We start from the raw sequence: 19,176 nt of genomic DNA, 5'->3' as shown, positions 1-19,176 counted from the left end.
ACCTAAGTGTGTCTGTTTCTATTTTGTGGAATTATTCTATTATTTCTATGAAATGTGTGGACGGTGTCAAATGTACAACAAAAAATATTATATTATTGCATCGACCCAAATACTTTATTTGAGGAGTCTGATCAATTTTCCTTGCTCGTGAGTACTGGTAGGGTCAAATTATATATCAAAGATGCTTGTTTTGAGAGGTCAGATTATTTTCAATCTTTACTTATTTACAACAATGAACCGGGTAAAATACTGTATTATTGTAAAGGAATTGTTTCACCTAAATACAAATACCTCCCAATAGAAAAACGATACTACCAAGACTCCACCTTCTTTGTTCTCAGCCAATGAAACTTAATCTACTTTGCATGTTTTATAACAAACCTCCTTCAACCACATTTTGCGTTTTATATATCTGTTTGTTTTACAAATACATAGCTGAAACACTTATCCTCCACATTATACTACATATATATGTTCATATTTCATGTTCATATAAGTAGTGTTACTATTATTCCGTCACCATGACCCGCAAGTGTATGTACATTATCAGGTATATAAACTGACTGAAATTACTTCTATAAATGCCCGGATGAGCCTCGGTGGTCCGGGGTGCAGGCTTCAAACCTGTAGCTGCTTAGCGGCAGAGTGGTTCAATTCCACCTTTCGGGCGGAATTTAGTATGTGCGGAGATATTTGGACTTTGATCTGTGGGCGATACTTAAATGTCAAACAAACGACTTTAAAATCAGTACTGTATTGGTAATTACATTCAAACTGGTTACATCGGAAAATATTAGATTTGCTTTGATTATCTGTAAGGAAAACTTGTAGGCTACATTTCTCGGTGTTATGCATGAATGTTGCAGGTATGGAGGATGATGGTCGATTGTAACCATCAAAAGTCTGTTACTTGCACCGGTGCAGATTTGTTGGGTGCTGCGCAAATATGGAGCTACGCGTTTATGAACGAGCCTTCAGACCGGATGTACACAACGACTGACAGCTTGATTAACCAATCGCCACGTCCTGTTTCCTTCTTCCGTCTTTTGACGCTCTCTCGGTAATATCCTTCCCGACAGTGTGTGCATGCCCTTGGTTAACGTGGACAGAAAACAGCTTATATGGTGTAATTTGTCGTGTATCTGATAAATCGGTAAGACACTATTTATACATAGTAGCACATGTTTATTCGGCACGTACATGGGAATCAAAAATAGTTTCATACTAAGTCGCCCTGACTCCTGCATGATTCCAACATTGACGTGCTGTATTGTGCTCGCCTGTTCCATCTATGTAATGTGTCTGTGAATAGTCAGCATGTAAACTACTCCACTTTTGAAGTTTCTTAAATAAAGTATACCCTACAACAATACTGAATTCAGATTATAAACATTTTAGTTCAATTTATACATTAATTGAAATCACGCGGCCACTGTGGCACATGCCCTTGTGCTCTGAATATAGGCGTCGCAAGATATTGGCCGGATAGCATCCTCCTATGGACAGATATAGCTGGAGTTTGCCATGTATCGAAATAAAAATGACTCCAAGAGACAGTTGTTGATCAAATCGGAACTAAAGTTCTTTAAGTGTAGTCAGTCTACTCTACGCAGATAGATGGGTTGATGGATAGGATGAGCCTTGGATAGTTAAGTGGAGTGGGTAAAGAGTTGGTTTGTTATGTGTTTGAGAGTGGTTTCAGTGGGGGTAGAACTGGTACGTTGTTGTGTAGGCATTCTAAGAATGTGTTCTGTACTGTAGGTCTCCTGCTGTTTTTATTCAAGAGTTCTTAAAGTTCCATGGCAGTTGCAGTAACAATGGGGCTCTTAGAATGTTGGCCTAACTCAACATTCTGTTTTTAAAAATGTTTGTTACAAAAAGCTTTATTCAAGCAACTCAAGTTAGACATCTCTGCACATTGCAAAGTTGGATTGGTGTTAATAGCTTAAAAGCTGTACGAGGAGTAGCAGGAATAATAATAATAATAATAATAATAATAATAATAATAATAATAAGTAATTGGAATATCAAGAGTTGGACTTGCTGATGCAAGTACAATAATAATAACTAGAAAAATTAATTCCAGAAAAAAACTTTGGGCTGGCAGTCTAATTTTGGTAGAGGGAAAAGTTTAAAGATGGTTAACTGGATGATAGATAGCTGGGTAGCTGAAAGAAAGTGAGATAGTAGGATGGACTAATGGAAGATGGTCCAAGAGGGTGCATATAGGCAGATAGATGAGAGAAGGTAGGAAGATGGATGGATAGATAGATTGATAGAAAGGATTATGGCTGGGTAGTTGAAATAAAGTTAGAGTAGGATAGCCAGAGAGATGAGAGAAGGTTAGAGGATTGTTAAGGTATGATAGATGGAGAGAGAGGGTGTAAAGTTGATTAAGTCTCTGGATTGATAATTTTGAGTTGGCACATTTTACAGTTGGATTGGTGTGAATAGCATGAAAGGTGTAGGAGGAGGAGCATGCGGAAGAATTGGAATAATAAGTACATGTCTGAGCAAGAACAATAGTTGGACTTGCTGAAGCAAGCCCACCAATAAGTGAAAGTAAATTGGAAATAAGTAATTGGAATATCAACAACTTGAGAGGTATTCTGTGATGCGAGCTAAGGGAGTTGGCAAGCTACCTTTAGCTCCAACTTGGGATTTGGTCAAAGTTAGCTCCCTTACTCCCTTTACTTAGTATGTAATTACTTTACAAGAGACATTTGACAAGCTTGATGCCTGTCAAAGGGGGCCACCACTAGACAAACCATTAGTCAGTGAAAGAAGGATTTTATTACAAACTGTGTCTTGGCAGGGTCACTTTTATTTTGATACATGGCAAATGACTATCTGCCTAGCTATCTATGTGTAAATGTTCATAGCTCTCTCCCTTCTCTCTAGGTAGGTGTGCTCAGCAGGACTCCAGCCACCATGCCTCTCCACAAATACTCCCCAAAGATCTGGGAAGCCATGAAACTGAAGCAGGGGATCTACGCCCGCCTCCCCAAACACTACCTCCGTTCCCTGGAGGAGACCAAGCAGCCCACACCGGTCCACTGGAAACCCCTGGGGGTCAAGTACAGGGCCAACCCCAAAACAGGGCACAAGGAGCGGGTGCAAGATGTCCCTATCCCCATCTACTTCCCCCCGGAGTCCCAGGATGGACTATGGGGAGGCGAGGGCTGGATATCAGGGTATAAATACGCAAACAATGACAAAGTGAGTTCTACCCATAGACATACATCATTGGTTTTACCTCATTGAAGAAACAAGCAACATCAGTGTTTAGGGTCATAAAAGTTAAATAAATGGATTTTCTTATTGCAAATTCTTCCAATATTCTCGCAGTCACAAAGAATGTCCCATTGATGGTTCTACCAGCTTGCTCCATATCTGAGCATGTAGTGTAGCATAACGCTGTCTCCCCACCTGAAGGAGGATATTCTTTTCCATATCTATGCATATTTACTATAAGAGCTGTGTATCTCCTCAGCTCTCTAATCGGCTGAAGATGGTATGGAAGCCCCAACTGTTCAACAGGGAGCTGTACAGTGAGATCCTCAACCACAAGTTCAGCATCATGGTCACTGCTCGCACCTTGGACCTCATCGATGCAGTTTACGGCTTTGACTACTACATCCTGAATGTGAGTCTAGCCTGTGGGTTGCAATCCTTAGCTTTACTGTACATGTGTAAATGTAGCCGACTGTATGCGCTACATTTGTCGATATGTAGCCTAGTGTAATCTATAGCTATAATCTATAGCTATACTGTGAATATGTAGCCTGCTATTGTTAACCTTCCTGTGTATGCTACTGCGCTTACCATATCCAATGTGCTTAGACAGTGTAGCTCCTACAGTCTTAGCACTATTATTGATGCTTTTGTGAACAACTCCTTCCCTTCAGACACCAAAGGAAGACCTAAATTCCAAACTGGGGATGGACCTGAAGAGGGCCATGCTCCTCCGTCTAGCTCGCAGGGACACTGAGCTCTACCCAGACGACCCTACCAAGAGGGGGAAGGTTTATGCCAAGTACAAGGTGGGTCAGCCGTTTTTGGGTCAGTACGTTTGAACGTGAACCCACTAGGAAGTTGATAGGAATAGCTTGTTGCCCTTCTTGGACCATATAATTTGTGTTGAAAATGATGAATACTCCTATGTTATTATTGGCCATAAAGTGTGTATATGGAATGAACGAGGACAAAAACTGAACAGTTAAACGGGTAGCAGTTGTTGTTCATGAATTCTCGATTGTGCGTGTGTTTTCTAGCTCTTTCCCACTATCTCTCTTGTACATGCTCTCTCTTGCCTGCCTTTTCTCTCTCTCACTCTGTCTACTCCTTTGCCCCAAGCAGCAGTTTGAGATCCCTGAAGAAGAGGCTGAGTGGAAGGGCCTGTCTTTGGAGGAGGCCGTGGAGAAACAGAGACAACTGGAGCACAAGGTAACAGGAAATGTATTCATATACACCGCCCACACGAACTTGCACCTGTTGGGGTTAGGGTTAGTGTAAATCATCAAGGTAGTGAAGTGCAGGAGTTATTGAGATACATTAATTTGGCGCGAATTAGGTTTTTATGATGTTGGTTATGGAGCACAGTCAGTAGACCTAAAGATGTGTGTCTAGGGAAGGGAACTGCACTTTGAGTGATGTGAAATTTCACTTTCTAATGCAAATGTGCTATATCCTTGTTTCAGTAATCACTAGTCTTGTCTTGCAAGCAGTCACCGCAGCAAATTATTATGATGATTATAGGCTAATTTACTCTCGGGGCAAATGCGTAATACATTTGGGAGCCACCTCTACAACCGCAAGTTATCGGAATCTGCCACTTCTTGAGGTGTCAGTTACAGAGGGGTCGGTGTATACACACATTATTCATTGCTCAGTTCGACATATTAGTTCAATGCAACTTTATTATCCCTTTGGGGGAGAATTTACTTCACCTTTCAATTATTCGCTTGGCCCTTGTACATACAGTACATTCATGTACATACATATATAGGACCCCTGGAAGACTAGAGGTTGCTAAGGTGCCAGCTCATGGGAACACAAATGACGAGTAAAGGGAATAAATGCGGTTCTGATCTGGTCCCATGTGTGCACTGTATCCGCTTTATCCTGTTCGCTCTGATTTGGTTCTGTTTTTTTTTTTGATCTACCAGGAGCCGGAGCCTCTGTTTAAGAGCTGTGTGGAGAATCTGGTGAAAGAGTTGACCATCCAGAAGCTCTCAGAGCCCCAGCTAGTGGAGAAGAAGTAAAGGCCCACTTCCTGGAAGTCTGCGATGACATCCTGTTGACACCTGGAGGACATCACAAAGTCCCTGTGAAAGACAGTTATTTATTCAGGTTCCGTTGTTTTTCACCAGTGACTCCTTGCAGCTGATTTTGACCCATCTCTCTCTAGGTCATTGCCATGTAAATAATGTCCAGTGTGATGTAAGAGCTATATAGACCAGTGCTGTATAGTTATCTAAGGAATAAAAGATGAATGTTTTTTTAAGCTGTATTTCATGCAACCATCTTTATTGTGATGATGATGTTTTGTAATAGTTTCATACACCTGTATATCCACTAGGTGGAAGCCTACCACTTTCTCAAGACACCACTATTTATTGAATTGAAACCGAACAAGAGAGGTGATTGTTATGCTGCTGTCGTCTTTTGCTTCATACTGTCTTTCAGTTTTGTGCTGCTTGATTAGTAGCTACATCACAAGGATCATCAAGGCAGATTTACTTAAAGGTGCAATCTGTAATTCAAACAACAACAAAGTAGGCTCCCACCACTTATTTGGTAAACAGTTGAAGGATGGGGCTGGAGAAATGTAACCACTCTCAATTGCATAGACCGAGCTATGGATGCAAGGACTGACCATCCATGAGATCAAAATTATAGTTTTACAATTAATTTGTTTTGAAGCTATACAGTTTACAAACAATGGAGTAAAACTAACTGATATTTTGGGTAAGACCGTTGAGCTAAGCTCATGAGGCATTTATAAATGATATTCTTCAAGAATCAATGGCTATATATCATTAATTTAAAAGTCCAAAAATGGATGTACCAATATGCTAGAAAGTCAGTATGTCACAAACTGCAGAATATAAACAACGCTGGAGACACTCGTCATCGTTATGACTGTAAATTCCAGTAAGTTAATCAATTACACCTTACCTGCAAGCTTAGTAAACCTTGGGCCAAGGCAGAAAATATTTACATTACAGATGACCCCTTTAAGGGAAGCATGCCTTTCTAAGTATAATTGGGAATTCAAGGGACTATTTCTGTAGTAAACAAAACCTGATGGAAAATGTGCTAATTTGGCTTTGAGAGTAGTAAACATTGTGGCTTCAGTGTTGCTTTTGCTTTCAACAGCGCCTGTGCATGCTCACCGTCACTTTTTCCGTTACCAAGGGTTCATGTGGTTCTGACACTTGTGGCGTGGTGAATCCCTATTGTCTTGGGGACTCCCGTGGGTGTAGTAACCTAGCAACACAACAGGGCTTCCTCAACAATCACCATTACACAGGTGTATTCATACCTTATATGGATATAGGCTAGATACACTGCCAAACAATATTGACAAGCTTGGAATTACCCTTCCTGCTAACACCTACCTTTCTATTAATACCATTTCTCTGGTGCCATGGGACTCCATAGTATGCATTTATTATGTTGGTGAAGAAGGGGCTATTAGTTATGTATGTTGAGTCATTCTTCATTCACACTTTCCCCTTCGGCAGTGACCATTAATGTGGTTAGGGAGGTTACCACACTATTAACTAAATGACTGCCTTTCTAGTGGTGATTAGTTCCACAGAGAATTAGTCAGCCTGCCAGGCCAGGATTTCCCTGAATCCCATTGAGAAACAGAGACATGAGCTCCGCACACTTAACTTGAATTTTCACTCTATTTTCGCTAGTCCATTGACATCAATGAATGATTTGTGCAAAATTCATAGTCAAGTGCGCTGACTTTGAGTCGAAATAGCACCAGCTGTGATGTGAGTGGTGGGCCTACAAGGTCTTCAACCTTTCAACTCACTGCATATGGCCATCAACATGCAATACTCCATTACTAGGGGGAGTAGAGAGCTTTTAGTAAAATAGAGCTGCGTAAGTGAAACTGCCTTGTCGTACTGTCCCAGACCTCCTGTAATTGTGTTGTACAGTTAAATAATGTAACTACATCATATGATTTCATCTCATTGAATGATTTTTCCTTCGGGGCTGTCCAATCGTTATTCCACTCTAGATTTCCCACTGAAGATAACATTCCAAAAATGCAAACCTTCTCAGTAAGTATGGGAGCAGCCTTAGAGCTTGACTTACGTCATGTCACATGTCCTTGCATTCAACCACATTGCAGAAGTGTTAAACTTATTTTAGTATGTATTTTCAGATAGTCAGAGTTCTTTTGCAAACTATTTTTTGCCTAACCCTAACCCTAACCCTAAGCAGTCTAGGCACACTCAAGCATACACAAGCTCAAATACTCACTGACCCAGGTCTGGAAAGTACATCTTATCTCTGGTATAAGGAGTTTTGTTTAGATAATTTAACAGTGAAATCAGACTGACATAGAAAAAAAACTGGCTTACACAAGAGAAAAATGATGCTACATGTTTTGAAACTTATGTGAGGGGTGTTAGTGTTCATTCAAATATAATAGAACTATCCATTAGGCTCACATGATCAACTAATGTGTTCAAAATATATAGAAGTGATGAAGGGAAAATAATATATGTATTTCCATGCCAAAGAATGAGCATAATGTGCATCTACAAAAGTAAACATATGTGGACACATGAGTGTGCAAAACGTTATTAGGAGCTAAGTTTAACTAGACTGTGCGTGTATGTGTGTACTGTAGGGTAATGAAACTGTTGGCTGTCAGCCCAGTGTGGAGTTTCCCAGTGGCTTCACGCCACACTATTTCCAGTATTGGTCAACAATGAAGGGCACAGACTGAGAAGACAGCTGCTCGAAAACAGGAATCAGCTAGCCATGTAAGTAACTATGATGCAGTCAGCAAACATCAGCTGCAATGGGAGGACTTAGTAGAGTACCTCCTCAATTTCAAAATGTTCAACCAACCAGCTGAAATATGCTGTTAGTCGTACTTCAATTATGATTATCATAGTCAATTCTTTACCAGGGAGTCACATATCACACTTTGCTGTTTTTGCTGACTGGCACCTCAAAAGTTTTCTTTTAGGAAGTCAGTTAAAAAGATAGAGGTACAGGAATAACCAATGTTGCAGCTGTATATTCCCCCAAGCCACATGCCCAAGCTGCTCCCAATTCCAATCAGTGGCACATCAGGCCCGGAAAACCCCATTCTGGACGCTGCCGTCTTCAAAAACAGGGAGACTGATTCATCAAGGGTTTGTGGGTGGTACATTTCCACAAAAAGAGCATTTACGTATGTTTATCAACAATGTGCAAAGGTCTTTGCGATTTTTAATAAGGAGAGTTGCACTCACACATGCTGGTCAGTGTAAACAGCAGCCTCACAGGCTGGTCAGTAATGATGTTTTCGGAACAGGTTGTATTGGTGAGTTTACAGGAAGTAACGCTGCTTTTCAGGATAAATGTGAGTGAGTAGTTAGGAATGCGTGTGGGCTGGAATCTGATGGCAACAAAAGCTCAAGGAGCTAAAAATAGACTGTATTAAAAGCAACCAGCCTCCACAAGGACACTCTAGCTCCCCATAGCCTCCATCTGTTACTTTCTTTGTCCTCTCCCCTGTCCTTCTTTCTGCCCTGTTTACATGAAAAGTTGTCATGTTATTTGAATAAACGAAAGACACAATTCCTTCAAAATGACTTGAGATCATGCTGATAAAGACTAAATGATAGTCATTTTATTAATCTTTGAAATAGTAATGACAACAATCAACAATGCTACAGTGGGAAGGGTGGAATGAGACATGGAAAAAGAAACTGTAATAATGTTTCACATCATACCTCAAGATAGCATTTACAGCAAACAACATTGGGTACTACAAACAGCGCTTTGTATTATGGTCCACTAGCTTCTATTGTCTATGATTATATATTGAAGTAGTCAACAGGTGAGACAGAGACTGTGTTTGAAAGGATCAATTTTGAGCAGTTTTGGCTAGCACTGATCAGAAAACAGCTGCTTCAGATTTACGAGAGTCACATGATCGAGGCTCACACAATTTCTGGTGAGGAGCTTTGGAGCCCTGCAGTTACTTCTCACAGACTGCATGAAGCAGCAACCGCCTTCATTGTGGGAAGCACAATAATTAATGTTTTCTTGACACATTCATGAAAATCATGAAAAGCCCTATATGCCATGACGTGTAGACTGTGGTAGGATATAAATAATTACAGTATTTGAGAGATGTATTGATTGACTGATGTTCAATTGATGGTTGTGTTATGTGGTGATTAGTCAAATTGAATTCATAGGACGTTTTATTGAGGATTTCATAGCCGTCATGTTGTCACCGCCATGTTTTCAAGAGGTGCAGTCAGAATTACACTTCATTGTCCAACTTGAGACTGCACAGAACACTGCCCCTGTCTGTTCTCGCCTAGCCTAGCCTGGTTCAACTTTGAAGTCAAACAAGCCCAGAGACTGGTGGATATTGTGAACAAACTGACTAAACTACAAGGCATAGGTCACATTTGAAACTACACAGCATTTGTGGCTCTTGAAGCTGTCCCCTTGCGGACTTACCCTACAATTAATTTAGTTAAATATCCACTTTCACATATAGGGTGTCTACAGCATAAAGGGGGAAACCGGCGATACCTTTATGGCCAAACTATATTGTGCCCGCCGCGTAAGCAGAACGTTTGCGTCTCGTCGAGTTGCACTGGGGATGCTACGTGAGGCCTGTAACAGAAGTGTGCAGTCAGTCAAGTGGCAGACCAGAGAGAGGCTTTGGGCAGCCTCAACTTGTGTTGTTTTCATCTGGACGGCTCGGATACACTCCGTGAACGTAGGAAAATAGACTTGAAGCCTATACTTGCACTCCAGAGGGAGGATTCAGTCTGTAGAGGGCAGAGCTACTATGCAGTCCTTCCTCATAGGTCCCTCTCTGTCTTCACCTGGAGCAGCAGACTCCCCTCGTTATCACATTGGACCAGGTCCTGAGGGGAGGAGTCAGGGAGTCCCTGTGGGAGGGGCCCAGTAAGTGGAGCCTGGTTCTCGTTCACAAGCTGGCTGAACTGCATGTCATTATAGTAGCCCAAGTCCTGCCCTACCCCGCTGAGGTTCAGGTTAAAGTTCAAATCCATGTTATCTGAGACAACGTTGGAATTGCTGTTGGTCATCTGACCAAAGCCAGGGAGCAGTGAAGAGGTGAGGCTAGAATCGTAGAGCATGGCCTGGTAGATGGGGTCTGTTTGGAAGACATTTTCCATCCTTTCCAGGACTTGACATAATTGGCTCCAGTCCTCCCCATTGAGGTCCGAGGTGGGGAGGTTGGCCCCCTGGGGTTCGCTGTAGTGAATCTCCTCCATGGTGGAGGCTCCAGGCTGGGAGAGAGGCTGCACCTCCTCTGGCCTGTTCTCAGCTGAAGCGAAGGGGAACAGCGACGGCAATGGCAATGGCTGGAATGGCTGGGAGGTGGAGGGTTCGGCAACCGCCAGACTCTGAGCTATTGAGGGGAAATGACTTTATTTAGATTATATTGAACAAGAACAAATCTTAACTTGAAGAATGTGATAGAGAGGAGACGTTTTGATGTCAGTGTTTTTCTATGGATCTTTTCATTGACAATGTATTGGTATTGAACCAGAAGAAAAAAAAGAAATAAATAAACCAATCTCCTCTCTCTTGTTCCTCTTTCACTGTCTTATAGAGATTATATTATGTAAATATGTGAAATATGAGCCTTGCCTGCCACACAGGACCTCTCTGTGAACTTGATGTCTGTCTTTATCTTCCTCTTCCGCTTCACCTCATAGGGATCTAAAATGAAATACAATACAAACACAGAAAAACAACCTTTGATGTTAAATGGTTAACCAAGTTGAATAAGTCTTAGTTACATACCATGCATCTAAATACTAATTATGTTATTCAGAGATACTTATATTCAGAGATATTGAGCAAGAGTTGTGCCTTCTCCCTACTATATAGAGATACTGAAGAAAGATAATCCTCATACTAGGGTTGACTAAGGTGGGTGACTAAGGACACATGTATGTACATGTATATGCATTTATTCTGCATGTATTGTATATATAGCAGTAGCTGACCTGAGTTGTCGGGCTCGTAGGTGAAAGTAACCGGTTCACTGTCCATGTGGTCAGAGATGCGGCGCAGAAAGACATTGACTACAACGTCCTCCACCACATCCTGTTCCTGGTAGGACGGGCTCTTGAAGACGATGGCGATCTGTCGATGGACGTCAGTCTGGGCAAACTCCGCCTTCGCCTCCCATGACCCCCGCTTGAAGATGATCTCAATATCGTCTGTGAGGGTATTTAAAAAAGCGCGCGCGCGCACACACACACACACACACACACAATACTGTTAGCTTGTATAGTAATGAATGTCATTTTACAAATGCAATTGTTATCTACCCATGAAATGCAGATGTGAAAGCAGTAGCGCTGACTAATGTATGCGCTGACTAATGTATGCACTTCCACATTGTACAATGAGCAGTTCAGCTCACCAGAGGTACTACACAGTATGCAAGCTTACATTTCGTTGTTTGGACAGTGTTCCTCTTCCCCTTTTGATTGAGCATGTTTCCTGTGTGTGTGTGTGTGTGTGTGTGTGTGTGTGTGTCTGTGTGTCTGTCTGTCTGTCTGTCTGTCTGTCTGTGTGTGTGTGTGCGCGTGTGTGTTCGTCTCACCTTTCTGCACTTTGTCGCAAAGCATGTAGATCTCTGTCTTGCCAGTGCAGGGCCCTTTAACAGTGTTCAGTCGGTTGATCTTTAACTCTGATGTCGTGGTTGCTTCTGTAAACACACACAGACTGAGCACCTGCTGGGTCGTTCACGGAGGAAGTACATTTACTGTACATTTGCTGTGGTTTCCTGTTTCTTAGCGTGATCATAACAATAACCTGCAGACTCATTGATATTACATACTAAAGAACCTCTTATGTTTACATGTTTATACTGTGGTTTGTAGTAGCTGACTTATACTTAATGTTTTTTTTTTGCTACTTCATTATCTTGTATGTGAAATACACTTTGGGCTGAATTGGGCTATGTTTAAATGTCAAGTCGATTCAGTGGAAGTTTGGTAGGAAGGGTAGTCCTCTTACTCTTGTCGTAGATGGGGTTGGACACCAGAGGGTTCAGAGAGTCTCTCTTCCCGTCATCCCACTCCAGCTCACACTGGAAACACAGCCGCACCACATTCATGTCCATGTCCTCGATGCTCTTAGAGTGGCCCGCTGGGGGACAGGGGAACAGCATAACTCGTATTCAAACATCACAACTCACACTTGTTTTGACAAGAACATGGACACAGAACTTTGTTCTGTTCTGTTATACACACTATTTAGCAATAAATGTCTACAGTAGTCTCAATAGTACTCAGGGTAGGGGCCCTTAGTGGTGTAGCACACTAATGCGCTTACCACGTAATCGCAAGGTTCCTGGTTCTGGACCCTCGACCTATCTGCATGTCATCCTTCCTCTCTCTCCCATCCTTCCTGTCAATCTCTACTGTCTCTATTGCAATAAAGCAGAAATGCCCTAAAAACAGTACCCAGGGTAGCAATAGGACAGTCATTTTTCGTCCTCTAGCTACAAACCTACAGTAGGAGGTTTATGCTTCTCAACCCCTTTCATAGACCTACACTGTAAGTAAGGAAAAGAGAGAGTTTTGAGTTTTTATTGATTTATTGCCCCTGGACATTCTAGGATATAACGGGCCTGCCGGTGTTAACTACTGCTAAACTGTTTTCCGTGACTGAAAATAAGATGTATTGGAATTGTAGGTTTACTGACACGTCATTGAGTTTCTTAACTAATGTTAATCTGGTGACAACGATGTAGGCCGTGCAGTGGTTATTGTAGCAGTTATGGTATGAAGGTTTGGCTTGGAGAGGTGTGCCTAGTCATGGAGAGCGGTTATGTGTCGAAGTATCCAAGCTACGGTAAAAAGTGAGGGAAGGAGAGGGCGTGGAGGTGGGATGCGAAAAGGAATTATACAACGAATAAAGTGATGCTGTATATAGCTGCTATGAAAGTGAACTGGGTGTGGGACAGGTGCAGCTATTTAGATAAGCCAGTATTGTAGATGTTGAAGTGTCACTGTCACCTTGATTAGTCTTATCTCTTCTCTATGTTATAAACTTTGATTTCTAGGCTAGGTTGTGGTACGATGGGTATTGGGTGGGCAAAGTCGAGTGTCATACCCAGGCTGGTTATGTAGTAAATAGCTTAATCGGTGTTACATTGAGCTGGGTGAATGGAATATGAATGATAGCTAGTCGTCCAATCTGCTGTAATAGAATTAAGGCCATGCTCATAAAAATAGTCCTCTAATCTTGAACGGCACTAACCACTGGTGTGTGTGTGGAGTGGTGTATGCATTAAGTGTGTGTTTGTTCTACTCACTGTTAAAAGGGTCAATCTTCAGATTCCGTCTCTTCGCTAGTGAGGTGTCCAGCTCCTTCCGTCTGATACACTGGATCCCCAGGTTAGCGAAACTGAAAGATACACCAACACATACAAGCTCTGTTACCAACCATTAATAGCATACACAATTGACTGGATTCCAAGGATTTTTATTGTCCAAACAGCACATCCAAGAGAGAGAGTGAGTGGAAAAGATGAGAGAGAATATATGACTTTTCAAAAAGCTGTGGATTCTGTCATAATATGAGTTGGATTGGAGTGTCTGCACAGTGTTTTTGACATATTCCCAGAATTAATGGGGCCCTAAAGCCACATTGAGGAAACACAATTCAACTACCCAGTACCTAAGGAAGCAAAATACTCAAAACTGTCTGGGCTTATCAACTACAGTCAAAGTCAAAGTGGCTTTATTGTCAATTCTTCACATGTCAAGACATACAAAGGAATCGAGAGGAGGTTTCTCACTCTCCCAGCCAAGGTGAGGGGGTAAAACATGGAAGAAAAAGAAAGATAGAGGAGAGAGGGGGGGGGGGGGGGGGGGTACCTGTGACGTCGGTTGGTGTTAGGGTTAAAGCTGACGACACAGATTCCAGCACCCTCAGCACAGTCTTTACCCACAAGGCAGTGGGGGTGAGGACGATGTGGAATGTCTTTGGTCACCAGGGAAACAGTGACCGTCACCTTCTTTATGTGCTGAATGGGACCCTGGATCTGAGAGAGGGAGTGAAGGAGCAAGAGAAAGAGAGGGAGAGAATGCAAGAGAGAGTATTGAAAGAGAATGAGAGATGGTGGTAGAAAGAGGCAATGAGGGACAAAGAGATATGAAAGAGTGAGTTGAATAATCATCATCAAATGTAGCCAACTGCCTCCTTTCAACTGTCACACTTCTTGGGAGTGTCCGTTTGTATAGTAGTCAGTTTGTTTGTGTGTGCTTGTATGTGAGGGGGGGGGGGTAATCCCCCAGGTTTTAAACCACTTTCTATTTCAGTTAAGCTTTATCCATCCCTCCACCTCCCCGCCCCCTTACTTGGTGTAAGGCTCTACATATACAATGCAGCAAAACTTGGGGGAACTCCCTTTATTCTGGGGTAGATGGTACATTCCATCAACCTACTTACCTAACCCCCCTCCCCCTCCCCCACCCCACCCCCCCACCGAGACACATTCTCTCACATATTGTGCAGGATAGGGTGGAATGAATGACTAAAATGAAACACTGACATGAGGTGCATTCTAAAACAATTATGCAAGAATATAGTGCATTTTGAAAACAGTATATATAGGACTAGTACTTCAATAGCAGGCAGGGTCTTGCTGGCCTCGCTACTGGACGCCCCCAGGATGCTCCCGGCCGAGCGGCCCTCACACTCGTACCGGAACCTCATCCCCCTCTCCTTGGGCTGCTCCACCACCTCCAGCCTGGGTCTCTCCAGGATCTTCTCCAGCAGCTCTGTGCCTGTGTGGGCCTGCCGAGAAGGACCCGCGGGCCCCCTGGAGCTCCCTGAGCCAGAGGACCCGCTTCCTCGCCGGGCCGGACCTGAGTGAGAGGCCCCTCGGAGGGGTGATGTCATGGTCCTGGCTGTGCTGGATGGGTGCTGGGACTGAGGGAAGGAACAGGGCGGCTGTGGATAGACAGAGCAGAGAAATAATTAAATAAAACTCTGGTTAGAGTTATGATCGGCCATGCGCTGATAAGTGCCATGTCAACACCTGACAAAGACGAGGCATTGCCTGGATAATCTTGAACGAATATTGGTAGAGAACTGAAAATGCACAATGTTGACCAACAAGTTAAATACCCCAATTGTTTGTGTTTCAAACTGAAAATAAAGAACACAGTCTCAACAACACAACATGTTAAATATCATCATGGTTGGTCTGAGATTAGGTGACATCTGGTCTTTTTTTAAAGACACCTTGTTTAATGTATGTCTAAAATCCACATTTTCTGTCTCAGTAATTACAATGCACCATATACAGCATGTAGTCATGTCTTCCTTCAACACCACTTCTCTATCGACCGTTAAACTAAAGACCCCTTCCGTTTCTGAGGTGAACCCCTCCACTTCCGTCTCTCTATTTCCAACACTGTGTTGAGGACAATAACTGTTTTTCTTCTTCTCTCTCTCTCTACCGATGTTGCCTAAAAGTTACCTCATATTGCTCATATTGTAAATACTGATATAGACAGCAACATAAACCACAGTCTGTGTTGTTCACAAAAACAAAAGCAATCATGCATATGCACACACACTTTTTCTCTCAACTCTCTAAGGTCAACCACATACCTTTAAATCAACAGCCCGTTTGAAGAGGCCTGCAAGACCAGCACTGGGAAAGTGACTGAACAAAACAAAACGTAACAAAGGGAAAGAAACTGACCGACTAAAGGCCAGTGCTGCTGTCTCCCGTTGTTATTTCAAGCCGTCCTAGAATTAAAATGTATCTCTACATACATCTATGAAGAAGAAAAAGAGCTGTGTGCGAATATGAGCATGTGTGAGATCATTTGTTCCTGGCTATCTAGCATTGGCTGCAGGGTGTGTGTGTGTGTTTGTGTGTGTGTGTGTGTGTGTGTGTGAGTGAGTGAGTAAGAGTAATAGTCTAGGCATGCCTGGTGTTAGTCAGAGAGACCCTACACAAAAGCTTGAGGGGATGTTCAGGAAACAGGAAGTTGACATAATCTAATGCATATCGACCAATCAGAAAAGCAGAAAATCAGAAGAATGTCACCTTTCACCCTGAGAGGGTTGGGCTCCCAGTAGGAAGGGAATGCAAACCGAAAGTAGGAATCAGATTACACTCTTTTTTCCAAGTCCTCCCTTCCTCTCCTTTCTACTTCCTCCCTCGCAAGAGACCACAGCATGCAGAGGGGGCGTGATGGATAACACTCTCTCCTTGTATATATATATATACACACATATATATATATATATATATATATATATATATATATATATATATATATATATATATATATATATATATATATATATATATATATATATACACAGTGGAGGAAATAATTATTTGATCCCCTGATGATTTTGTTAGTTTGCCCGATTACAAAGAAATGAGCGGTCTATCATTTTTATGGTACTTTTATTTTAACAAATAGAGACAGAATATCAACAAAAAAGTCCAGAAAAAACACATTATATAAAGTTAAAAATTCATTTGCATTTGATAAGTATTTGATCCCCTACAAACCAGCAAGAATTCTGGCTCATACAGACCGGTTATATGCCCATGAGGCACACAGATTAGTCCTGTCACTTTAGGAAAAGTACTCTCTGCTTGTTATGGGTATAAAAGACACCTGTCAATAGAATCAATCTCTTCCATTCCAACCTCTCCACCACCATGGGCAAGACCAAAGAACATTCAAAGGACATCAGGGTAAGAGTTGTAGACCTGCACAAGGCTGGAATGGGCTACAAGACCATCAGCAAGAAGCTTGGTGAGAAGGAGACAACTGTTGGTGCAATTATTAGAAAATGGAAGAAATACAAAATAACCATCAATCGCCCTCGGCCTGGAGCTCCATGCAAGATCTTGCCTCGTGGGGTAAGGATGATCATGAGAAGGGTGAGGGATCAGCCCAGAACTACACGGGAGGAGCTTGGTAATGATCTCAAGGCAGCTGGGACCACAGTCACCAAGAAAACCATTGGTAACACACTACACCGTAATGGATTGAAATCCTGCAGTGCCCGCAAGGTCCCCCTGCTCAAGAAGGCACATGTACAGGCCCATCTGAAGTTTGCCAATGAACACCTAAATGATTCAGAGAAGGCTTGGGAGAAGGTGATGTGGTCAGATGAGACCAAAATTGAACTCTTTGGCATAAATTCGACTCTTCGTGTTTGGAGGGAGAGAAATGCTGAATGCTACAATCCCAAGAACACCATCCCCACCGTCAAACACGGAGGTGGAAACATTATGCTTTGGGGTTGTTTCTCTGCTAAGGGTACAGGACGACTTCACTGCATTGAGGGGCCAATGAACGGGGCCATGTACCATAAGGTCTTGGACAAGAACCTCCTTCCCTCAGCCAGAGCACTGAGGATGGGTCGTGGATGGGTCTTCCAGCATGACAATGACCCAAAACATACAGCCAAGGCAACAAAGGAGTGGCTCAAGAAGAAGCACACTAAGGTCATGGAGTGGCCTAGCTAGTCTCCAGACCTTAATCCTATAGAAAATTTGTGGAGGGAGCTGAAGCTTCGAGTTGCCAAGCAAAAGCCTTGAAACCTTCAGGATTTGGAGAGGATCTGTAAAGAGGAGTGGATCAAAATCCCTCCTGAGATGTGTGCAAACCTGGTGACCAACTATAAGAAACGTCTGACTTCTGTGCTTGCCAGCAAGGGTTTCTCCACGAAGTACTAAGTCATGTTTTGCTTGGGGATCAAATACTTATTTCCTTCGATCAAATGCAAATGAATTTATAACTTTATATAATGTGTTTTTTCTGGACTTCTTTGTTGATATTCTGTCTCTATTTGTTAAAATAAAAGTACCCTAAAAATTATAGACCGCTCATTTCTTTGTAATCGGGCAAACTAACAAAATCAGCAGGGGATCAAATAATTATTTCCCCTACTGTATATATATATATATATATATATATATATATATATATATATATATATATATATATATATATATACACACACACACACATATATATATGTATATATATATATACAAGGAGAGAGTGTTATCCATCACGCCCCCTCTGCATGCTGTGGTGCATGCTGTGTGTGTATATATATACACACACACATACAGTACAGGTATATATACCCATTTCAATGTGTATGGACTGAAATCTATGAATTCCAGCCCCATCTCTCCTTACACCAAAACAAGTGACTGAAAAACTATTTAAGGATTGCACATCCATTATTACCGGTAATAGTAATCAAAAGGCATGAGAGCAAGTTCACCTTTAACACTTTATTTGAAACTTCCATTCTCCTCCGAGAGAGTCTGAAGTATCCTATGTAGATCTAGTGGAGGCCTGGTACTCACCCTGGAGGCTGTGCCTCTTGACACCAGCAAGGGGGGAGAAGGGGAGAGGGTTTGCCTGGGCATGACCCTGTGATTCTGGGGTTGGAGATCAGGGTCCAAAGGGGGGCGAGGAGGTCCGGGGAGACGGAAACTGGATGGATTCTGACAGGTCCGCTCCCTGTCCTCTATTATCAACTCCTCAATGATGTCTGTAAAGGAGAGGAGGCCAAGATAAGGAGAACAACTCGAGATGAACTGCATACATGCAAAGGATGGATGGACATTGGAAATAGTCAAATGTGTGTGTGTCTTAAAATAATAAATAAATAAAAATAAATCGAACGATAAAATCACTTGAAATCATATTCTGGATTGCAGTCCTTGTCTATAAATTACTCTCAAGGTAAGGAAACAAATATGTGGTTTTGTAATTTTGATTAACTATCCCTTTAATGGCTACAGTATGCACAACACAATGTAGGCTATACAACCTGTAGGCCTTATGTTTATAAGTATACTGAATATATCCTGATGGAATTAATTGTTAACTCACCCAAGTCGATTGCTGTGGT

At 42.2% G+C, this 19,176-nt stretch overlaps 2 protein-coding genes across 6 annotated transcripts; one reads left to right on the top strand and one right to left on the bottom strand.

Annotated features, from left to right (window-relative positions):
- The first annotated feature begins 1,051 nt into the window (after positions 1–1,051).
- On the top strand, positions 1,052–5,763 carry mrpl28 (mitochondrial ribosomal protein L28). 3 transcript variants are annotated; one of them, XM_083665876.1, is made up of 6 exons: positions 1,052–1,153; positions 2,902–3,219; positions 3,494–3,646; positions 3,909–4,043; positions 4,360–4,446; positions 5,169–5,760. In XM_083665876.1, the coding sequence occupies exons 2-6, from the start codon at positions 2,932–2,934 to the stop codon at positions 5,262–5,264; spliced, it is 759 nt and encodes a 252-aa protein (XP_083522002.1). In that variant the 5' UTR covers positions 1,052–1,153; positions 2,902–2,931; the 3' UTR covers positions 5,265–5,760. The 3 variants fall into 3 exon arrangements, with proteins under 3 accessions (XP_083522002.1, XP_083522003.1, XP_083522004.1); XM_083665877.1 differs by having other exon boundaries at positions 1,058–1,153; positions 2,906–3,219; positions 5,169–5,762; XM_083665878.1 differs by lacking the exon at positions 1,052–1,153 and adding an exon at positions 1,243–1,319 and having other exon boundaries at positions 5,169–5,763.
- Positions 5,764–8,841: 3,078 nt separating this feature from the next.
- On the bottom strand, positions 8,842–18,745 carry relb (v-rel avian reticuloendotheliosis viral oncogene homolog B). Of its 3 annotated transcripts, none has more exons than XM_083666952.1 (9): positions 18,626–18,745; positions 14,884–15,213; positions 14,136–14,302; positions 13,571–13,662; positions 12,268–12,399; positions 11,852–11,956; positions 11,247–11,462; positions 10,885–10,956; positions 8,842–10,642 (listed from the first exon to the last, which is right to left on the bottom strand). In XM_083666952.1, exons 1-9 carry the CDS (start codon positions 18,686–18,688, stop codon positions 10,068–10,070), a joined length of 1,752 nt encoding a protein of 583 aa, XP_083523078.1. In that variant the 5' UTR covers positions 18,689–18,745; the 3' UTR covers positions 8,842–10,067. The 3 variants fall into 3 exon arrangements, with proteins under 3 accessions (XP_083523078.1, XP_083523080.1, XP_083523079.1); XM_083666954.1 differs by lacking the exon at positions 18,626–18,745 and adding an exon at positions 15,974–16,153; XM_083666953.1 differs by lacking the exon at positions 18,626–18,745 and adding an exon at positions 15,880–15,986.
- Between the last annotated feature and the right edge of the window lie 431 nt (positions 18,746–19,176).

The sequence above is a fragment of the Argentina silus genome, assembly GCF_951799395.1.
Source record: "Argentina silus genome assembly, chromosome: 3".
NCBI classification, from domain to species: Eukaryota; Metazoa; Chordata; class Actinopteri; order Argentiniformes; family Argentinidae; genus Argentina; species Argentina silus.
This window is presented reverse-complemented; position numbering and strand designations above follow the sequence as displayed.

Coding starts and splice junctions, on each gene's coding strand:
- mrpl28 (XM_083665878.1), top strand. CDS start 2,932: ATGCCTCTCCACAAATACTCCCCAAAGATCTGGGAAGCCATGAAACTG. Junction 3,647..3,908: donor TTGACTACTACATCCTGAAT/GTGAGTCTAGCC, acceptor CCTTCCCTTCAG/ACACCAAAGGAAGACCTAAA. Junction 4,447..5,168: donor AGAGACAACTGGAGCACAAG/GTAACAGGAAAT, acceptor TTGATCTACCAG/GAGCCGGAGCCTCTGTTTAA.
- relb (XM_083666952.1), bottom strand. CDS start 18,688: ATGCCCAGGCAAACCCTCTCCCCTTCTCCCCCCTTGCTGGTGTCAAGA. Junction 13,663..14,135: donor AACACCAACCGACGTCACAG/GTACCCCCCCCC, acceptor TGTATCTTTCAG/TTTCGCTAACCTGGGGATCC. Junction 12,400..13,570: donor GAAGATTGACCCTTTTAACA/GTGAGTAGAACA, acceptor CCTGTCCCCCAG/CGGGCCACTCTAAGAGCATC.